General features: G+C 33.8%; 1 protein-coding gene across 29 annotated transcripts in view; it reads left to right on the top strand.

The window, feature by feature from the left end:
* The window catches only part of stxbp5l (syntaxin binding protein 5L), a 235,801-nt gene that overhangs the window by 162,173 nt on the left and 50,357 nt on the right, over nt 1–23,271 (top strand). For 16 of the 29 annotated variants that reach the window (XM_073912154.1, XM_021478738.3, XM_021478740.3 and 13 more), the window contains 9 exon segments: nt 298–455; nt 8,341–8,413; nt 9,736–9,883; nt 10,562–10,629; nt 13,798–13,838; nt 15,446–15,663; nt 18,014–18,180; nt 19,071–19,196; nt 20,105–20,256. In XM_073912154.1, coding sequence (XP_073768255.1) covers nt 298–455; nt 8,341–8,413; nt 9,736–9,883; nt 10,562–10,629; nt 13,798–13,838; nt 15,446–15,663; nt 18,014–18,180; nt 19,071–19,196; nt 20,105–20,256 — 1,151 coding nt within the window. 29 annotated transcript variants of the gene reach the window in all.

The raw sequence follows: 23,271 nt of genomic DNA, 5'->3' as shown, positions 1-23,271 counted from the left end.
AAGTGGTCATAAGTGGCCGCCTCAGTTTTAATGATATTTTTGATTAGTTTGTTGGTTATATTGTTGTCTGTCTTCCTTTTCTTTCTTCCTGTTTGCATTGAGAGCATATTAGAGCTGTGAAAGGGGTTTAAATTGAAGCAATGCCTTGCTAGCATTGTTTTGAAGTATCAAAATTATTTTGTGGAGCATAAAATCTTTCCATCTAGAATGTTTTCAGGTCTTGCTGTGTTAAAGTAATCAGTTCAGACTGAAAACAGGACTTTTTCCATTAATGCTCTTGTATATTCCATCTTCCAGTAGTGAAGCCTTTGTCATCTTCTCTGGAGGTCTTTCATATGATAAGGCAGGACGGAGACCAACCCTAACCATCATGCATGGTAAAGCCATCACGGTGTTAGAGATGGACTATCCAATAGTGGACTTCATGGTGCTCTGTGAGACACCCTATCTCAACGGTGAGTCTACTGAGCAGATCAGGCATGTCTCCTGCTGTCCTTCATATCATTTGTGCTGCTTGGTAGTACATTTAAATAGATTCAGTAAACACAAGTGTTGGTTTTAAAGACATATAATGTCATTTTTGCCGGTAGGGGGCATGGATTCCGCAACAAACAAAGGTGTAGATTGATGACGTAGTGACCAATTTGTAGTCTTCATTAAATCCTATGGGACTCCCACAGAAATCATGCCCATGGTAAAACTAAAGTATCCAAAACATATTATAATAGTAGTAAGCAGAGTTAGGCTGAAAGCCAGCAAATCAAAGACCTTTAATTCAATGATTGCACTGATATCAAATAAGCAACCTATCTGCAAAGAGTGAATGAAAGTTAGTGAATGAAATCAGATACCGATATAAATAGCAAGCACCATATTTTTTTTGAATCACAGAAAGAGTAACTATTAGTCGGTTGTATAAATAAAATAGTGAGTGAGTGTAGGGTGAGTGAAGTCAGACGCAGTTACAAAGTGGCCAACATCTGATGTTGTAAATAGGGAATGGTTTTAGAAATATCAAGTGTGGAGAGGAGATTCATTTAAGAGAATTTGTTAAATTGATCCTAATAAACATTTAGCTGTTTATTTGGAAATGTAATATTTATTGTGTAAAGGAGACCTATTATGCAAAATTCCCTTTTATATGATGTTTAATCCCAATTTAGTGGTGTCAGAGTGTCAATATAGCCAGCCTCTAATAGTAAGAATTAATTCATTTTATTTTTTATAATCACACTTGATAAAAACAGCCTGCAAAAACACTTTGATTGACATTCTCCCTTTGTATACGTCATCATAGGAGGAAGGCCCCGTCCATTAGTGACAATCTCACCCTCATTAGTATTGGAACTTAGTCTTGTTATTAAGTCTACCACTATGCTGATATATTTGTAGCTCCATTAAAGACCCTCTTTTGAAAAGAACACAATTTCATTTGAACTTAAAGCGACAGTCACTAAAAATGCACAGTTGGGATCAAAGCCCAAAAAGTGCAGCTTCAAAGACTTATAAAACATTATCTTTGTGTTATTTTAAACTGAAACTTCACACACAGACATCAGAGACTTATAGGCACCGATCACTCTAAACATGCTTCTTGCGTTGAGAGGCACCTTTTTTGAATGAGTTACTTATGTCCACGATCGCTGCTTATGCGCCATGCTGCGCCTAGCGTTTTTGCCCTTTGCAGAAAAAGCTTGTTACATCAGTCGCGTCTTTTTCATTCTTCAATCAAATAAAAGCAGAGGCAGGGTTTCCGTGGAGGTGTTTGTGTTGTCAAAACTTATACAGTAGTTGTTGTTTTGAGATATCTGGTGCTGTATCAATCACAAATCTTAAACATTATAGTATTAATCAATTTTAAAATTATACCAGTATCAACAGCAACTCTCGCGCACATTACACAGCTGATTCAGTCATTGCCTAGCGACATTAAAAAAGCGTACCACACTTCTTTTTTTCTTGTCAATAGAAAAGCCAATGAGGTGCGCCTCGCATTTTGGAAAGTAATAGTGCGTTCGGTGTGATTGGCCCCTTACATTATATCTCCTAAAAGAGGCATAATAGGTCCCCTTTAAATAAATAAGATATGTTCAAATCCTGATTGCATTTTGTCACATAAATAAACAAATAATTTTAACAAAGACTATATTTGAAGAGCTCATGTTTCAAATGTCAGTTATATTTTTTTCTTTCCAATAAATATGGTCTAATAATAACTAATTTAATAATGTAATAATGATGCATTCAGTTGAACAAAATAAATGTTTTTTTTTTGTTTTTTTTTTTTGCTATTAAAAATATATTGAGCATTAAATCGTGATTTATAAAGCATTATGTGGGTTACTAAAGACTTGTGTAAAGTCAGCTTTTGAAAAAAAATATTTTATCTAACCCTTTATAGCACTGTTCAAATTTACTACCCTTTAATTGTGTTCGGGATGAAAACATCCACTGAATTAATCCGCTGTACGTTTTGCATGAATCTGTTACTCTACCTCAGTCCTGATCAAGACTACTAAATGTTTAAAAAAAAATACAAGATTTTAACTTTTTAATTGCCAAGTTTACAAATGATGTAACTGATTTGATAAAAAAACAAAAACAAAAAAAACAAAGCTTATTTGGTGAAAAATTTTTTATCTGATGCATTTTTACAGCAGTTTAATTAAGTGGATGTTTTCATCCCGAATGTAACAAATAGGTAGTAAATTTGTCCGGAATGTATCGTTGAGTTCTTTAAAAAATTTAAAAGCATTTCCCCTAAATATGTGCCAAAACAAGATTTGTCATTCTGCTAGCTGAAACAGAAAAAGTAATGGCCAAATTAATACTCTAAATTACCCCAGAGTGGATGAAAACAGGTGAGGCAGTGGCAGGTAGGGCTGTCACCTCAAAGCAAGAAGGTCGCTGGGTTGCTGGTTCAAACCTCGGCTCAGTTGTCATTTCTGTGTGGAGTTTGCATGTTCTCCCTGTCTTCGCGTGGGTTTCCTCTGGGTGCTCCAGTTTCCCCCACAGTCCAAAGACATGCGTTACAGGTGAATTGGGTGGGCTCAATTGTCCGTAGTGTGTGAATGTGTGTGTGGATGTTTCCCAGAGATGGGTTGCGGCTGGAAGGGCATCCGCTGCGTAAAAACTTGCTGGATAAGTTGGCGGTTCATTCCGCTGTGCCGACCCCGGATTAATAAAGGGGCTAAGCCGACAAGAAAATGAATGAATAGATGAAAACATCCCCAACAGTACATAAGGGTTACAATAAATAAATAAATAAATCATTAGATTAATTTTAAATTGTAGCATTTCATAAAGCTTGTTGAGTGTAAAATTAATCTAAACATTCTTACCAGTTCTTATCTTTGGTAATGCATTGTGAATTAAGCCAAACCTTTGAAAACATCCAGTTCAAAGGAGCAACTCCTTTTCGCATCTCGACATCAGTAAGACGAGGTGCTACATAAAAATTGATTCTGAACGGTTTGAAGAGTGACGGCTTTGGCTCCGTTCGCTCAAGGTGAAAGACAGAGTCGCTATATTGGTCTCTTTCCCTCTGGAGAAGCAGAAACAGAAAAACACCCTGCCAAGCACATGTACACACAGGCATTGAATTTGTTACCCAGAATACAACAGCAAAGAGACTGCAAACATCCCGCAGATGCAGCAGAATTGTTCTTTCAGGTGTTACCCATTTTGGTCTTCCATTCCTCTCTATCTTCCCTACGTGGCGACATGAGAATAATGTGTCATTAGGATTCCACTGCGTCGCCAGAGCTTAATTGTTCTCCACAAAAACACACACATAATTAATGCCTTCGTCCCGTAGGTTTCAAGATGTCACCTTGTCATCCGCTTTCCTCCACAAAGATGAAAGCTAAAGTGTGTAATTTCTGCGCCACCAGCATAAAGAGAATTGCAAAAATAATGAGATTTAAAACAGATTTCCTGAACAAGCAAGCAGTGCTGATTACGTACAAATTGTTTACTGATTAAAAATTGCATGATGAAAATTAGCTAGTAATTAGTTGTTAGTTACGCAGTCTAATAAAGAACACATTTTAGTCTAACCTGAATACATTTTGATTACTTTTGACCTAAAATGTTTGTCACGTGGATTTGAGTATGCTTGTTTTGTACCACATTGATGGGAAAACTCAAAAAGCAGAAAGAAAATATATTATTTAATTCATTCGACGACATGGAGAGCATTAGACTTTACATAAAGGTTTCATAGCTGCTGAAAACAAACTATTAAATCTTAAAAGTTAAATAGACGGTTTACCTGTGTCACAATCACCAGCAATTCAGGCTTGCAATATAAATGGCTGACATGAAACTGACGTTTCGACACAGTGTCAAGATGCTGAAGTGCAGGTGTTTTGAAACACTGCACCAAAGCATGATCCAAAACACCCAGGTCAGGTGACTGAGGTAATTTGAAACACACAGGCCACGTAACTAAAGTGTTTCGAAACACCTGGTCATGTGACTAAATCGATTCAAAGCATCGGTCATTTCAGAAGCGTTTCGAGACCTGACGAATCAGCAATTAACTAAAAGGGTCATAATAAAACTCTGTCTCATATAACTTAGTGGACCGTGTGTGTGCACAAAGTTATTGTGCTGCAATTGGCTTTTGGGTTCGAATCCTGATTTGTACAAATAATCAGAAATTATGATTTTATGTATTTTAATAATGTGACTGTTTTAAGTCTATATAGGATACAGCTGTGGGTACGCCATCAATATAGCATAATTTTTGTAACACTGTATAACAATAATTAATATGTTTACAGTACTGTGATGATTGGGTTTAGGGTTGGGGGTAGACATTTTTAAAATACAATAAATGGGAAGTCTCATTAACCGCAACCATATCGGATCTTGCAACAGCCAAAACAAGACATATTTATTCAAAAAGTGTTCATTCAAATGTAAACCCAATGTTAAAACAAAACACGTTACAAAAAACAGAGCATTTAAAACCTAATCTATAGCTGCATCACCCTGGATTTGAAACTATTACTGTATCTCTGCATCACTTGAAGCAGCAACTCTACAATGTGGGGTTCAATGCCTCAATTTGCTTAACTGTTTCTTTGCTTGATGCTGTTCCAGAGCAATACATAAAATGACCACTAGGTGTCACTTTAAAGTTGGGTTTCAAAATTGTTTCAAAGCTTTGACAAGTTTGCTTCGAATGTTTCAGTGTTTCATGAAGCCTTGTTTTGCCCACCATTCACTTTCACTCAGGACTACAAATCTGTCACCATATAGTATAACAATACTCATCAACTGTGTGTGTGTGTCTGTGCTGCTTTTAAAGCCCATGTAATAAGTTTTAAACAGCTTTGACAGTCTGTGTTTGCAATAAGCAGAAAACCAGAACAGGTGTGAGTGTGTGGTCCATGACAGGATTTGTAGTCCATATGGTGACAGATTTGCAGTCTAGTCTTAAGTGAAAGTGAATGATTCCCAATGATCTACAAGCCTGGATTTCTGGTGATTTTGACAACCTGTATGTCATGTGACATACCAATGATGCAAATGTGTCGTCATGTAATCAATATTACAGTAAAAGTGATCTAATATGACCGTGATATAAAAACAGATACATAATTTTAGGTTTTCATCTGATTACATAATCCAGATTATCATCAGCAATTGGTTAGTTACCAGCTAGTAACCTGTTTATCATTGTTGAAGCAGATCTCAAGCAGTCAAGCCCTGTTCAGACCACATTATTTTTATTGTCGGTTGCTTTGCATTCAATCATTACGTGATGTCTATGTCGAGAATTATGTAATAAGGGAGTCACATAAATTACAAACCTCTCTATAATTGTGTATTAGGTGTTTTCCACAGACGGCAGTTTTTATATGTGTGTGTGTGTTTGTGTTATCTGAATGAAAACAGTAGATAAGTAGATCCATTCTGTGCCAGCAAGAGTCACTTTTGGAGCTACAGATATGGTTTCCCAGCAACGGAGTAGCCCTGCACTCACAACCGCTAACATCACTTCAAATTAAAATGACAACGCAACTTTCAGTAGACAGTCGGTTACCCATAAAGAAACATTTCTAAAAATTCAAACTAATTTATTATGAGTGAGAACATAATGAGGGATTTGCTAGTTTATTTGCTAATTGACCAATGAAGTGCCATGTGTATTGATTGCCAGCATTTGCTTTTTTGTTCTTTCATGGTAGCCCAGTGATAGCAAATCATACAGGAAAGTGTATACTGTTGCCATGGCTACACAACAATTCTTCCATTTCATATTCACCTAGTAGCATACTCTTCTTTCACTTTGCCATTTTAAAAGCTGTGCATGGATACAATTCTGTCCACCTATTGGTTAATGTCACTCATATAATTAAACCCATCATGGATGCTGAGGAAAAAAAAATAAACATGCTAGACTTTCTGTGTTGTTGTCGTGAAGTGTTGCAGATATGGAATAGGTTGTCGTGCACTATGACACACTGCGCAAAAAGAATCAATTAAATCTTGCATCCCGATGCCCATTAGCCATTTATGAATATCCACGACATCCTACGTCAATCAAATCCTGTCAAAGTCAGGGGGAAAAAAAATTATGCAGGTCAAGATGCTCAAATAAATATCGAAAGGCTAATAAAATAAGTCACACTGAATATGAGACATATTGGTCTGAACTGCATGCTTTTAAAAAGCTTTTAAATATAAAAACAGTTAAATTCTGATGAAAAAATGAAGAAGATATATATATATATATATATATATATATATATATATATATATATATATATATATATATATATATATATATATATATATTTTTTTTTTTTACAATGGAAATTATATGAACATTTTCATTAAACATGTGACTCTTGATGTAGGATGTTTTACTGCCTTGTCTACCACATATTTATGTTAATTTCCATGTCACTGATTCTTTAAGACCTTTTTTTGTTGTTGTTGGAAAGAGAAGACCTTGGTTTAATAAATGATGTGCTTTTGCAGTGTTTTTTCTGTGGTGCGATTTCTGACAGACATGGTGTTTATTATGAGTAGTTGCTGAATGCAAATGAAAATGTCAATAAAACAGGATAAACTCATGTCAGATCCACCAAAAAATCTGAAACATCACCTCCAGTAAGTTATGGTGATATTTTTCCAACTCCAAAAAAAAAAAAGTTTTTATCAAATTAGTTTTTTGTAAATCGATCAAATGTATGTGTTAGCAAAAATGGCATCACTGTGCAATACTGGAATGTGCAATATAGCAATAAGTTAGCTAGCTAGCAAGATCAGCTGTGATCTTTTAAGTTGTAACAGAAACAACATTAATGCTAGTAATATAATGTTTATTAGTTATATGCTTATGGAATTTGAATTATGGATCAAATCAAATTTTAATGGCATTACTTTTGATTGGATTCAAATACAGAGAACATTGTATTAGTGAAGACCATTATGTTCTATGGTAAGTGAGAGAAGAAAAGGATATAAATGAATCGTCCTGCAGATGAAAGTGAAGATAAGAAGGGTTTTAGTGACCATGAGAAAGATGCAGATTGGACATTTGATAAAAGCAGTGATGGTGACAGTTCAGGTATAGTATAGTGTATATAGTATAATATATAAACACTTTTAGCTTTAAATTTATACCTACTGTGTGTTGTATACATGATAATATAATATTATGCTTGTTTTCCATAATATTCAGCAAAAATAATGGAATAAATAAAAGCTGTTGGAATAAAAGTTGTTGGAAAGTAAGGTGTCATTTATAAGTTCTGTGTTAAAGCTTGCAATACTGCAACACCAATTCAATTAAAACAAACAACATTTCAAACAACAAAATTAATACCTATAACTTTTACAATTTCTTATAACTTTCTTATAACAATTTCTTATAACTTTTACAAAGTCAGATCCACTGTTGGACATTGTTGCTGTATGGCAACATATCATTAAGTACCTTAAAAAAATTTCCCCAATTTTTTTTTACAGCACTTTAAGTTAAACCATTCTAAGAAAAGAAAAACAGTTCAATATTTTTTAAAGATCTATCCTAATGTGTGCAGTAGAGTCAACAAATGCTTTACCTAAAATTGTATCTTAACACACAAACTAAAATAGTATGTAAAAAAATGTCTCTCTTTATATATTTTTAAATATCTGTATATTTTTTTTACTTTAGCCAAAAAAAAATTAATTTCTGCCATAGTTTTGGCCTTTACAGTGAAAGTTTAAATCTCCAGTGTTAGACATACACACGTCTCCTTTAAATTAACTAATGTAAATAGAATCCAGTATTATGTAGTCTTTATTTATTTGGATTTGTTGTGTTTGTGTTGACAGAGGTCCAGGAGCCGTATGCAGTGGTGGTTTTGCTGGAGAAAGATTTTGTTGTGGTCGATCTGACCCAGAGCAAGTGAGCAATCTCTTCTTCTTCTTTCCACTATCACACTCACACATTCTGCCTTGTGTGTGTCTGAATGATGTAACTCGATGTGATGTACTCCAACAACACCTCACACTTGTACTTCCACCAGAGGCAACATCGCTCAACACCCAATAAATATTGTGGATGTGTGTGGTGTGTGTGTGTGTGTGCGTGACTGAAAGATGCTCTGTGGAAAAGGGTTTAAATCTGAGTGTGTGTGGGGGAGTATTTATTGGTTAAGGGTAAATATCATTGGAGTTGTCACTCATAAACATCCATCAAGTGAGTCATTATCAAAGAAGAAAAGCCAAGGTCAGCCTGACACTCGCACATGGGCACCGACTGGCTGTTTGTCACTTTTTAAATAACACCCCTGCCATAGAGACATTGCCAGTTTGACATTAAATGTTTTTCTTTGCTTTAAGGCTGTTTCTTTACAAGGACGCAGTAAAGAAACACACAAACTGCTGCACTCAGACAAGACAAACTCAGATGCAGACAATCATCCAGACGTTTCATTAAAACTTGAACTTTAAAGTGCATTTTATTAAAAGTGATATGACTCATTGGTTCATCTTCATTAAAAGCATATTATAAGTAAATAAGGTGTCATGTAGTCAAAACTCTCAGGGTTGTACTGTGTATTTTTCATTGATTTTAGCATAGAGACACTGAAAAATGTGGTAAAACCACTGGAACACAAACTTGAGCTTATTACTTATTAAAAAAATCTTACTGTCTTAAATTTAGTTAAATCAAATAAAATTTTCTAGTCATCTCAACTTTAAATCAATCCAACGTACTAAAAATGTTCAATTAAACCTTACAGTGAGATAAAAACATTTGTTGTCATGATTTTTTTGTCATATGATTTCCTTACAGCCCAATATCAATATGATAAAAGACACTAGAACTTACATGTATTAATAATAATAACAATTATTGTCACATTATTATTATTATTATTATTATTATTATTATTATTATTATTAACTTACCAACATTTATGCAGTTGATATAAATAAATAAATAATTATATAAATATAATATAAATATAATACTATTTATTAAAAATAATAGTATTATGACCATTATTTTTAATAATAATAATAATAATTATTATTATTATTATTATTATTATTATTATTATTATTATTATTATTATTATTATTATTATTATGTGTTTATTAATTATTAGGCATAATTATTTGGGTAAAAGGTCGGTTATGTTAGCACTAGTTATTGTAAATAACAGAGAGAAATCTCCTGATTTAAGAATGTTTGCTAGTTAAAGTGTTTCTCTGTTTCAGTTTTCCTATCTTTGAGAACCCTTACCCTATGGACGTCCATGAGTCTCCGGTCACATGTACGGCTTACTTTGCCGACTGTCCTCCTGACATCATCCCAGTGCTTTACTCTATAGGAGCCAAACATAAAAAGACTGGCTACAGCCACAAGGTTTGTCACAGTTGTTCGCTAATCTGCAAATTGACTTGTTAAAGATGTTACAGTGCTCAGCATAAATGAGTACACCCCATTTGAAAATAAATATTTGTGTCCATTTCTCAGTGAATATGGTTAATATATATTGCTGCATTTAAACAAAACAAATTTATTAAACAGATATATTTATTCAAATAATAGTTTAATCACAGAACATCTTCAGAAATGGAAATATATTACATTTAAACTCAATGAAAATATTGCAAAAAAAAAAATGACAAACTACAACATTTAATCAAAATTGGATGTATTTTTTGTTTCTCTTGATCTTTGCTATTTTAAAAAATGTTTTTTAATATTTTCCCTCACATATAAATTTGGGCTACTGATTTTTGAACCAATAGTGTAAGTAATTTTGTTCGATTAGCTCCAGATTTGGCTTCAGTACTGACAAAACTAATGTATATGCACAAATATAATATTGTAAAGCATCCTATAGAAAATATTCATTTAAATGAATGATTTGTGAGGGGTGTACTCATATATGCTGAACGCTGTAAATTATCTGTGTGTTTTGCATCTTTTCTTTGGCATGGCAGTCTTATTAATTAATTAATTAATTAATTAATTTATTTATTTTTGGAGTTGTTAAAAAAATGTGTTTCTTATTATTGTTTGTGTGATGTTGTTCAGGAATGGCCAGTCAGTGGTGGCACATGGACAGTCGGTTCACAGACATATCCAGAGATTATCATCACAGGGTGAGTCAATCTGTGTGTGCTTTGTTTTTAATCCTTAACTATGGCTAAAAAGCTAAATTTCAGCATGTGTACAACTTAGCACTTAAAATTCAAGTTTGTGGTATGTGAAAAAGTCCTATAAGCTGATTTTATAAGTTGAATTATTTTATAAATAGGAGGCTAAAAAGAATACAAGTTATCTAAATAATTTATCTAAAAAACAAAAATAAAAACATTTGACATTTTCTTCAAGTTAGTTCCTGATGAATTAAACAGTATTAATTTATTTATGAAATATCACACTGACTCAAAACATTTGGAAGTATGTGCATTACAAACTGATTTAGCAAAACATGTCAGAAACACACGTTCATGTCACACCCTCAATGTAAATATTGTTTATCATTTAAAATATTTAGGTATGATTATAGACTCTAATTCAAATATTAAAAAAACACATTACGAAGGTTTCCAAAGTGCTAGAACAAGCCTAAGGATTTATAGAAATATCAAGCATCAGTTACCTATGGCTGCTGCTAAACTTTTTATGAATACAATGATTTTCTCTCATTTATCTTATTATGATACAAGCTGGTCCCACACGAACATTACAACATTAAAACCATTATTATTTATAAACAAACTGTAAAAATGTTGGCTAAAAAGCCAATGAGTTATCATTACGGTAACTGTTTTGAACACATACTAACATTTGACAATTTCTTATTTTATGCTGATGTGTGTTTAATGTATAGAATATTTGCACCACCACCTCTCAAACAATGTGTGGTTGTCTGCAAGGACAATATAAGACAGACTAGGTCATCGGTTAGTGGGGATTGTTTAGTGAAACTGAAGAGAACTGTTTTTGGACAATCAATTTTTCAGTCAGAGCAGCTGAAAGATGGAATAATACACCAGTGCATATTAGAGAGAGACACTTTTAATCATTTTTAAACTGTCCTTCGGCTTAAAGAAAATCAAATATGCAACCACTGATTTTTTTAATTTTTTTATTTTATTGTATTGTATATATTGTACTGTAAGTGTATATTGTGTCTTGTCATATGGCGTGTTGTAGATTGTCCCTGTATAAATAAATACAATAAAAATAAATAGATAACAGCTAAATATTCAGAAGATTTTTGCTTTGTCTGGCTAAAAATTACAAAGATTAATTGCATAGGAGTACTAAAATGACGAACAGCACTGATTCAGTCATTTGGTTTGAGTTGATAATCATACATTTGAAGTCAGAATTATCAGCCCCCCTTTGATCTTTTTTTTCTTTTTTAAATATTTCCAAAATGATGGTTAACAGATTCAGGACATTTTTTTCTTCTGGAGAAAGTCTTATTTGTTTTATTTCAGCTAAAATAAAAGCAGTTAAAAAAAAAAAAAACATTTTAAGGTCAAAATTATTAGCCCCTTTAAGCTGTATTTGTTCAATAGTCTGCAGAACAAACCATCATTATACAAAAACTTGCCTAATTACCCTAACCCCTCTAGTTAGTTCAATTAACCTAGTTAAGCATTTAAATGTCACTTTAAGCTGTATAGAAGGGTGTTAAATATTATCTAGCAAAATATTATTTACTGTCATCATGGCAAAGATAAAATAAATCAGTTATTAGAAATAAGATATTAAAACTATTATGTTTAGAAATGTGTTGAAAAAAAATCCTCTCTCCGTTAAACAGAAATTGGGGAAAAAAATTAACAGGGGGGCTAATAATTTTGACTTAAATGTACATATATACTGTTTAAACTGTCACACTTTGGAATAGTGGTCTATTAGTTAATGTTAGTTCATTTATTTAAGTATGAAAAATATTGTAAAGCATTTATTAATCATAGTTCAACATTAACTAATGCATTATTATTTCTGAGTGTGTTCTTTTTAACATTAGCAATTGCACAGCGAGTTAACATGAACTAACGTTATTTAACTTAAATAACATTAATTAACATTAACAAGGATGAATAAATACTGTAATAAATGTATTACCATTTGTTTGTTAATGTAAATACATTAACTAAGATTAATCAAGTTAAAATCTAGTCATGTGTCTCCAATAAATTATTTTTAGATATATAAATAATGGGTGTTTGTTAAAATACTCCCATGATCCCATGACCATAAGGTCCCATGATCAATTTCTTTTGTCGATCCCTCGGTCTCGCTGCAAATCAATAGGTGATCTTTCTGTGTTGCAGCCCCAAGGCTATGGAACAGTGAAGGATTTCTCCATCCTTGGATACTCTTAAATGTAACCTGAAGACATATTTTTACTCCCTTGCCTTTGAGTGCCTCATACATGTAATTTCTATACTGTATTTTAGTATCACATATATACATATATATTTCCTTTTCTTACATTTTTAATACAAGTTTTATTTTTATTTTTTCCTTAATATTTTATCTCATTGTAAAGCACTTTGGATCAACTATGGTTGGACAAAATTGTGCTCTATAAATAAAGTTTGCCTTGCCTTACTGGCTAAAATACTGATTTCAGTATTATATTGATGTTGTTATGATTTCATGTTTATTTAATCTAAAGGCATTAAAAAAATTTATTTGTATAAAAATGTGTTCACATTAGTTTCATCTAAGCTTTAAAAACATGATCTTTTTTTCTGACTTCATAATAATAATAATAATAATAATAATAATAATAATAATAATAATAATAATAATAATAATAATAATAATAATAATAATAATAATAATAATAATAATAACAACAATAATAATAATAACAACAATAATAATAATAATAAATCATCCTACACAAGGTGATGCTTCTCACCTAAAAAAGTTTGACACCCCTGGCTCAAAAAGTAAAGTTTCCACCCATATATGGAGGTCATTTATCGTATTTTTATTTGCTTGAAAACTGTGGATTGATTTCGTTTTTGTTTTAAAGCATACATTGATTGCATTTATTTTCACTTAAAATCAATAATGTCTAAAATGTGCCCTTCTCCTTGGCTCTCAGTGGCAAATCTTTTGCACTTCTCCACTTTAATTCAATAGCGCTATTGACCCTGTGGGTTGTTCTCTCTTCCTCTTTTCCCTCCTGTTTCCGAAGCCTTCGCTGCTTGCTTCCTCGTAAGAGGTTTAACACACAAACTCATTCGCTCATGCGATCACTCTTTGTCTTTCCTTTTTGTTGTCCCCCACAGACATGCAGACGGATCGATAAAGTTTTGGGATGCCACAGCGAGTAAGTGTCTTAGCTTTGAAGAGCTTGTGCTTCTCTTTCAGCCTCATGCTGTTTCCATCCCACACTTTCTCATCACTGCTTCATTTCAGATGAATATTATCTATTGATGCTTTGCCATAGGATTTTTCATTTGTATAATTCAAAGCAAAATATGTCTTGCTTTAAAAAAAAAACTCTCTACTTTTTCTGTTTTTCTAAAGTTCTCCTTCATATGTATTTTTTTTTTTAAACAACGTCTGCAGCTTTGTAATAATGGTTCTTCTCGTGATTATTTACTTCTTTATGGGGATTGTGCTGTGTTACTCATTTGTAAGTCACTTTGGATTAAAGTGTCTGCTAAATTAATTAATGTAAATGCAAAGTAAATGACCAAAATGAACATCCAATGATCAAATAACAACTGCAAATAATAAATATTCCTGGTTCAGTGCATGTTAAGCGCAGCAGAATGCATTTAGGGTGTAATTTACGCACACACACACAAACACAGTCAGGTCATTAAATATTGGGACATCTACATATTTCTAACATTTTGGCTCTATACACTATACAATGGATTTGAAATTAAACAAACTAGACATGCTTTAACTGCAGATTGTCAGCTTTAAGTTGAGGGTATTTACATCCAAATCAGGTCAACGTTGTAGGAACTATAACTTTGCATATGTGCCTCCCGCTTGTTAAGGGACCAAAAGTAATGAGACAGAATGATAATCATAAATCAAGCTTTCACTTTTTAATGTTTGGATATTGTTTGTGTGTTGGTGTATAGAGCCAAACATTTAGGAATTGTGTTGATGTCCAAATATTTATGGCCCTGACTGTATGTACGCTGCCCAATGGCTGACTATTGCGCTGGTGTGTCCCAGACTTTAGAGCTCTTTTACTCTAGCACTTTGTGTGTACTCTGGTTCGTTTGATTTCGCCTTGATAATTTGAACTCTTTTCTGGTGCCAATATATGACGTTTACCTGAAACCACTAAAAAAAGGGTGTTCTGGGTTACAGGTAATTGTTGAATATGTAACCAAATGACCAAAATCCACCAGTTGGGAAAGGAAGGATCAGTTGAAATTGAGTTTGTAGCAGAAAATTGAACCTACAGTCATTCAACCAACAAAGCACTCTCATTTTGTTGCCTAATTCTGTTTGACATTTTTGTTTTTGCTATAGAATATGTAGAACTCCCAGTACTGTGTTGTGGCTGGAAGGGCATATGCCAGAGTAATATGTGGTTCCTTCCGCTGTGATAAATTAAGGACTAAGCCGAAGTAAAAAAATAAATGAAGGAATAAACATGTAGAAGAACCATTGGTAACAAACCATTTCTGTTCCCATTTTATTTTTACGATATAAAGGAATTCAAATGGAACTGAAACATTTTTAGAATGTCTTTTGCATTTTGCAACAGAAAGGTAATCATAAATGATGACACAAATTGGAGACACTAATGTGTGTAGTAATTATCACAATGTCACCTTTAAATGCTGCTGATGAATTTGCACTTGACATGGAATGTTTCCTTTAAAACATTGTTTCCATTTTAACATCCTGTGCATCACATTCACTAATAAAATGTAATGAGGTGATAATCTCCATCTCTGTCAGTCACACTTCAGATGCTGTATAAGCTGAAGACGTCAAAGGTGTTTGAGAAGCCTAAGACTGGCGATATGGGACGTAGTGCTGATCTTGTGGAGGAAGATCCGTACGCCGTTCAGATGATCAGCTGGTGCCCACAGAGCCGTATCTTTTGTGTCGTCGGCATCAGTGCACATGTCATCCTGTACCGCTTCAGCAAGCATGACGCCAATACCATCATCACGGTGAGCGGAGCAAACAAGTGTCTTTTTTTTGTGTTTAGCTAAAATAAAGAATAGGTTGTTTTCAACAGAAATTTGAGTTAAGATATGCACCAACCGTTGGGTTTAAAAAATATTTATTTCAACTATTAACCCAACCGTTAGGTTTTTACATATTTTACCTGAATTTAATTTGAAGTTGAAACAACCAAACATTTGTGTGAAAAAGTTAGAAAGAATGTCACTTTTAACATGGGGGGCATTCTACCAGAAAGGTGCATTATCTGTCCTTGAAATGAAAACTTAAATACATTGAATAAAAAGTATTTCATCAAAAAACTATTCTAATTCGGACTGATGGCTGATTTCTGTGAGTTGTTCTGTAAAGTAATATGTCATTAGTTAGGTTCTCAGATTGTTGTTCTTTATTAAAAAGCATTACAAACTTACTAACCCTTTCATTAGCTCTGTCCTCAGCCCAATTGAACATACAGCTTTAATAGTTTTGTTATGCTAAAAACTGTTAGTAAAAAAAAAAAAACTTCAGACATACAATAGCAGTAGTTTAAGTTGTTATCGTTTATTATAAATAAATTCCACAAACAAATACTACTTTACAATTGTCCCCATGTGTCTGTCTGAAATGTGACATAAACTGCGTGCAATCCACGTTTAAGGCTATAACTCATCAGATCATCATTGAATTATGTGATTTTATGCTTGTTTTTGTATGATTTCTTAAAGGAGAACAGGCTTAAAGGTCAGGCTTTGTCACGTGTTTCTGGTAGAATGTGCCATACATCTCTATATATATATCTGTATTTTTGGTATGTTTTTAAACGATAATAACTAAGCCTGTTTTTTGTGCTGATACCTTAGCTGGTTTTGACTTTACCGTAGGTGGTAGTAAGTCTCTGTCTTAAAGAATTCTGACTTGAATAATAATTCAAATGATTCATTCAAACCAGTTGATTAAAGTGAAGGCTTCCATAATGAACCACCAATCAAAAATACTACATTACCAATCCTGAAATACTAACTCAAACTATGCTGACGCGATACAAATGAATTAATGAATTTTGTTTTCCACCAATTCAATTGTAAAGATAACCACACCAGTTTGAACTTTTCAGCTCAATTTAAGATAATTTAGTGTCCTTTGAGGATCGTTTTATCTGGGATGAGCCCCCAACCAAATCAGGCTCATTGGCTCATTTTATTAGTTGCAAATCCCAGATTCAGTCAGGAATGAAAAGCCACAGTGTTACTTTGTGATGTTCCCCCAGCTTTGTTTGGAATTAAAGGTGTAGTAGGTGATCTGCCAAAATGCTAAACGGTTAGCATATTATCTTTGGACAGCAAGGGAGAGACTGCGTTTCAAAGCCACGCCTCCTGAATTCGCGAATGCACACACAGCGACATGACAGCAGACAACCCACTCGTTCATGTCATTCGCCAGTTAGAAATGTAGTTAGTGGTTGGCATGCTGAAATTACACTCATTACTAAGTCACACTAACATGCTATTTCAGACCGAATATTAAGAGTAGCACGGTAAACAACATAAAAAGTGCCTCACAGGCTGTCATTGTTCAGAAATGAACCAATGTGAATATAAAACCAACTTCAGCTCAGTAAAGCAGGCTAGGTGGAATAGCGCTATTTACTGATGTTTGACATTTTTGACCTCCTTTGTTACTGATGTTTTGTTTGTAAAAACCTACTTTATTGATGCTATAAAAGTTCCCTAATGAAACTGAAAACAACACTTTTATGTATATAACCCATTCATAGCACAACACAATCTACATCAGCTTTCGGAGACTAAAATAGTTTTAAGACATAACAATACCTGTCTAACAGAAATACTTCAGCCATGGTGTCATCCACCTACAGCGTGCAAAAGTAACTCCAATATTGATTCAGGAGTTTAAATCCAGCATTTGATTTTATACAGATCATATTTTATCTGAAATATAACTCACTCAATTTTAAATTATTGTTTGATATGTAACGGTTGTAGGACAAATATCACAATTGAGATTGGACTTAAATGCTTAAATTTGGGAATAGCATGTTGTGATATTTACTTAACTGTATCTTATTTTAAAAATATATACCTACGCATACACACAATACACACAACATACGTATTCAGTAACGTCATTTCACGCTTCTTATGTTATTCTATTATACATCTTTCCTTTTATGCCAACACAGAGCACAACACTTTCTGATCAGTTTTCACTTGATCTGCTGACATAATAATCTCTGATTTTGACATTATTTATACATATTACCCTGTTCAGGGGTTTCAGTACATGCTGTTATTTTGATGGCCTTTCTGTTGTATTTGTGCTTGTAATCTATTAAAGTCTCTAGAGTTGCGGCTGCAGTGTGAGATGGAGGACGTCATTTCACCATCAGATACAGAAAACACTCCATGTTTTTCCGACCCCAGTGGTCACTCACCTCAACCTCAGCCTCCAAGTCCCCGCAGCAACACACCAGACAGTGTACGGGACAGCATCCCTTGCCTCAAGTCAGTAAAACTATTTTTAATAAAATAAAAACAGTTCATATTGTATCTGAAATACTGTATTACTCAATAGTAAATTCTTGTTTGATTTATAACTGTTGTATGACAAATATCACAAGTAAGATCGCACTTAAATGCTCATATTTTATGATTGCAAAGTGTGCATGTTGTGTCAAGTCAGACTTTGAATTTTGTTATTACATCACATTTACGCAACAATATAAAAATCTGCTCTTTAGTACTAATTGTGAGTTTATTGAGCAAACATGTAGGTATTGGTTTATTAAAAGCAAGAATTTTACCTTAAAATAATCACATGCAGGGACTAATTCTCACTATTACCTACTGGTTAATTACCTTCCTATTATTAAGATATTGACTGTTTATTAAAGTACATATTTTGCATGATCTTATTCTATGTCCCTAATCCTTCCCAATGCCTAAATCTACCTTAATAACTATTAATGAGCAGCAAATTGTGAGTTTATTGAACAAAAATGTTGTTAATGGTTTATTAAAAGCGAGAATTGTACTTTAAAATAAAGTGTGACCAAAATTGTTACTGTGTAGGAATTTACTGTCTTATTTCAAAAGTCATGCCCTCTGGAGGTTGCATATCTTGGCTGCATATGTTTGTCTCATTTAAGAAAATAAACAATTACACAACAATGTAAGAAAGAAATTACTGTAATTTTTTTGTTATGGGTATTTTTCTTTAAAAAAAGGCATCCTCAATGACATACATGGATTACAAATATGACCTCTGGAAAGGTGCTGCCTTCAAAATTAGATTAGATGATACTGGATGATACAATGGAGACAGCAGTAGAATAAATCAAAGTAAAATAATAAAATTCTACTGAAAAACTGAATTTGAATGCTTACTTTTTAAGGGTTAAAGATCGCATGATCCGAATGCCTCCTGGATACCAGGCGGAGCTGGTGGTTCAGTTATTATGGGTTGACGGAGAGCCGCCACAACAAATCACCTGCCTGGATTTAAATTCTGCCTATGGACTGTAAGTGGCTTATCCTCTTTTATGTCATTAATTTCTTTTATCCAATAGTAAGAGCTATTCTTTCTTCTACTTTTCCCTGCTAATAATTACTATGGTATTACCATTCAACTGTACCATGACAATACCACTGATATGTAATATTATATGAGTATGGTTATCAAACAGCATTCTGTGGTCTCTAAAATTGAGAGTTTTGACAATATCAGCCCCACGATGTTGAATGTAATTGATTTTGCCATCATCCAAACTTCTTGTGTGTAATTGTTAATACTTCAGCTCATGTGGTATTTGAGAGTTTTGATTAAATATGTGAAATCATAATTTCTCAAAATCCTCTTTTAGTTGCTGTCATCATGTTTTAATCCTCTCACTACCACAAGAAACTTTAATCACTAAAGCATTATTAAAAGACAAATTCACTCCAGTTGATTAAATGTACCAGCACACTTAATTTCATTTAGGCTCACCCAAACAATGAAAATGTTTTTACTGTTTACTCACCCTCAAGTTTTGTGGAACATCAAAGAAGATATTTTGAAGAAAGCTGGAAACCACCATTGACTTCTATAGTAGGAAAACATATAGTATGAAAGTCAATGGTTATGGACTTCCAGCTTTTTTCCCAAATACCTTATTCTGTGTTTAACGAAAGAAAGTCAAACCAGTTTGGAACCACACAAGGGAGAGTAAATTTAAATTTTTGGGTGAACAAATTTTAATGACTTTGATTTATTGATATGGGCTGTTTCTCAATTCTAAAAATGCAGAGAATATACTTGTGTTCTTGTGAAGACTGTTCTTGCCAGGTATAGGCTATAATAAAGTCTTGTATAACTGACACTTTGTGAAATATAGATGAGTGTGATCACTGTGTGTGTGTGTGTGTGTGTGTGTTTTTGTTTCCACAGGCTGGCTCTAGGTAATTGCAATGGCTTGGCAGTTGTGGACTACCTGCAGAAAACCATTCTGCTGTGTATGAGCACCCTTGAGCTATACGGATCTGCCGACCCTTTCCAGAGACTAACACGCTCTCCTCGCAAAAACCGGCAGTCCACATCAGGTACACACGCACAATGAAGCTCACACATATTCACATGCAATGTTCTCCCTGTAACGAAGCAGTAAGATAGCTAACACAAACATCACTGGCATGCATCTGCAAACATGCTTAGCATTTTAGCTATAAGCAACAAACTTTGTGAATCACAAGCTGTCAAACGTCTGTCCTTGCCTGTAAATATTCTGTCTATTTTCTGTTAAACACACAAACACACACACAGTCCCTCTCTTTAACTGCATGGGACATACTGCATTCATGGTTGCCTTTTCTGCATGTCGTCTGTCATATCTCTGTTGCTGTTGGTCTTTGCCTGAGCACGACACCTAACAGAGAACACAGCGTAAACTGCCATACGGACTCCCTGTTACTAATCCAGATCTACCTGCCCTCCTCTATCCTCCTACCCCAACTGCTCTCTCACACACACACACACACGCTAACACGGGCCATCCACAGAAAGGAGATGTCATAAGTGAGAGCTGGAGATGAAGATCTGTTTTCATAGCGCTCCTTCAAAAGGAAGCTGCGGGGAGGCGGCCATGCTGGCTCTTCACTTCAAAGCAGTCGCTCTCCATGCTCTTGTTCAGGCAGCCGTATCTTTAGAAACTGAGAGGCTTTGAGCCGACATGGAGATGCAGAGGTGGGCAGAAAGGTCGTTCAGTGCGGTCGAAGAGTGATTTTGATCCGTAGCTTATGTAAGCTCTTGAAAAAAGAGGACGTCTTGACGCTCACCCACACACTCAGGCCAGTGTGTATGTATAGACGTTTTGTGCGCTCTTTTAGTGTTCTCTTCTGAGAGCCTGAAAGGACAAAAGTCCCCCTCAGATTTCATTCCTTAATTGATTTTCCTTATATTAGGTTTCATTCTATTATTTGTTGTTTAGTCTATTTAGTTTTATCCGAAAGAGATCCAAAAGTCTTAATCCACTTGTTAGAATGTTTGTATTATAATTTTTTTTATTATTGCATATTATATTTAAATTTAGAGAAACTTCAGAATTACATTTAAAGTACTGCACATCCAGTCATTTTAAATTTTAAATGTTTCTATTATTATTTGTAAATGTTTTTGATTATTATTGTAAAATATACTCATTCAAAATATGAAATGTTTACATATAATAATGATGGTAATATATATATATATATATATATATATATATATATATATATATATATAATTGAAAAAGTATATAATAATAATAATAATAATAATAATATTTATTCATTTTCTTTTCTCTTAATTCCTTTATTAATCTGGGTACGCCACAGCGGAATAAACCACCCACTTATCCAGCATATGTTTCATGCCTCGAATGCCTTTCCAGCTGCAGCCCATCATTGGGAAACACCCAAACACTCTCATTCACATCACACATACACTATGTATAATTACTTATGTATAATTACTTACCCAATTCACCTATACCACATGTCTTCGGACTTGTCGGGGGAACAGAGGCACCCAGAGAAAACCCACGGGAACACAGGGAGAACATGTAAACACAAAAATGGCAACTGACCCAGCCGACCCTCGAACCAGCGACCTTCTTGCTGTAAGGCGACAACACTACCTACTGCACCACCGCGTCCCCCATAATAATAATATATACAATTTAAAATACATACAGAACAATAGTAACAATATTAATAATAAATACAATTAAAAATATATAATGATAATATAAATAGTATTAATAATAATAATCATCATAAATCATAATTTTTTAAAAATATAATAATAATAATCTGTGATGGGTTGCGGCGTGAAGGGCATCCGCGGCATAAAACATATGGTGGATAAGTTGCTGGCTGATTCTGCTGTGGCGACCCCAGATTAATAAAGGGACTACACTGAAATTAAAATGAATCAATAATGATTATAATAATAATAATAATATATCTTAAAATAAGTCACAGAATGTCAGTCTGGCTTGATACAATACTGTCTTACTAAACCTTATAATTGTAGTGACTGCCAATGACCTCATAAAATCTGTCTGCTGTCAGATGTATTTAATTTAGCCAGGGCATCATCTCCGAAATTAATCCCTTCCTTATACTCATACATATAAATACACCTACTAATTTACATTTGAAATGAGAGGAACCAGTTTGATTTATGTTAATATTTCTGTTTGTTTTGTTGATTTATTTGTTTGTACGCATTCAGTGCCACTCTTGACAGTGATTCCTAATCCCCCAAAAGTTATTATTTTCATTCTCTTTAGCTCTGTTTTCTGCCTTGTTTGTTGTTGTTTTCTGGAAGAAATAAGAAAACACAAGAGGTTAGGCGTCATTTTTCTACTTTCATTCCTTCACTTTCTTCTTCAACACACTGGGTCTTGCCTGGATTGCGGTCACACGCGGATTTGTCACTCTGAGCCTGTTTTGTTCTTCTCTCCTCCTCTTTTCCTCCCTCGCTCCATCTCTCCTCTGGTGGGTGGCGGTGCTGGGGCATGGGGGCGCTGTTGCAGACTTTTGCATGCGCGGCCTGTCTAACTTTTATTCAGATTCAAAGAAACGGATCCGTACTTCCTACCAGAGTAAGTCACGTCTCCAGTGAAATACCAATGGGGGCAGCACAGCAGCAAGGAGGCAAAGCAAAGACAATGGCATGTCATCAAAATATTATTTGCTTTGTCGAAGTTTAGCAAAGATGAAATTACCATACCATCACATATTCAGTATAAAATAGAATTATTATCCAGAGTAATTTAGACTGCACACATCCAAACATACAGTCACAATCTTTGATTGTCTCCTTGCTAAGTGTTTTATTGATTTGTGCCAAAGGTTTGTGTAATGAACCAATTCTCACCCTGTATAAAAGTCACTATTAATAAATAAATCATGCATAATGACAAAAACACTAAAAAAGAACTGTGGAAGAACATTTATTTTTAAAAACATTAATAATGTCATATTCGCTTAAAGGATATTTTAAAAACATTGAAACATTGTAAGTGACTTAAGAATTCAAAACACTTCTTTTAAAACTGACATGTTTCAAAT

The sequence above is a fragment of the Danio rerio genome, chromosome 9 (genome assembly GCF_049306965.1).
Source record: "Danio rerio strain Tuebingen ecotype United States chromosome 9, GRCz12tu, whole genome shotgun sequence".
Lineage (NCBI taxonomy): Eukaryota > Metazoa > Chordata > Actinopteri > Cypriniformes > Danionidae > Danio > Danio rerio.
Note: the sequence above shows the minus strand (reverse complement) of the source record. Positions and strands in the feature narration are given on the sequence as shown.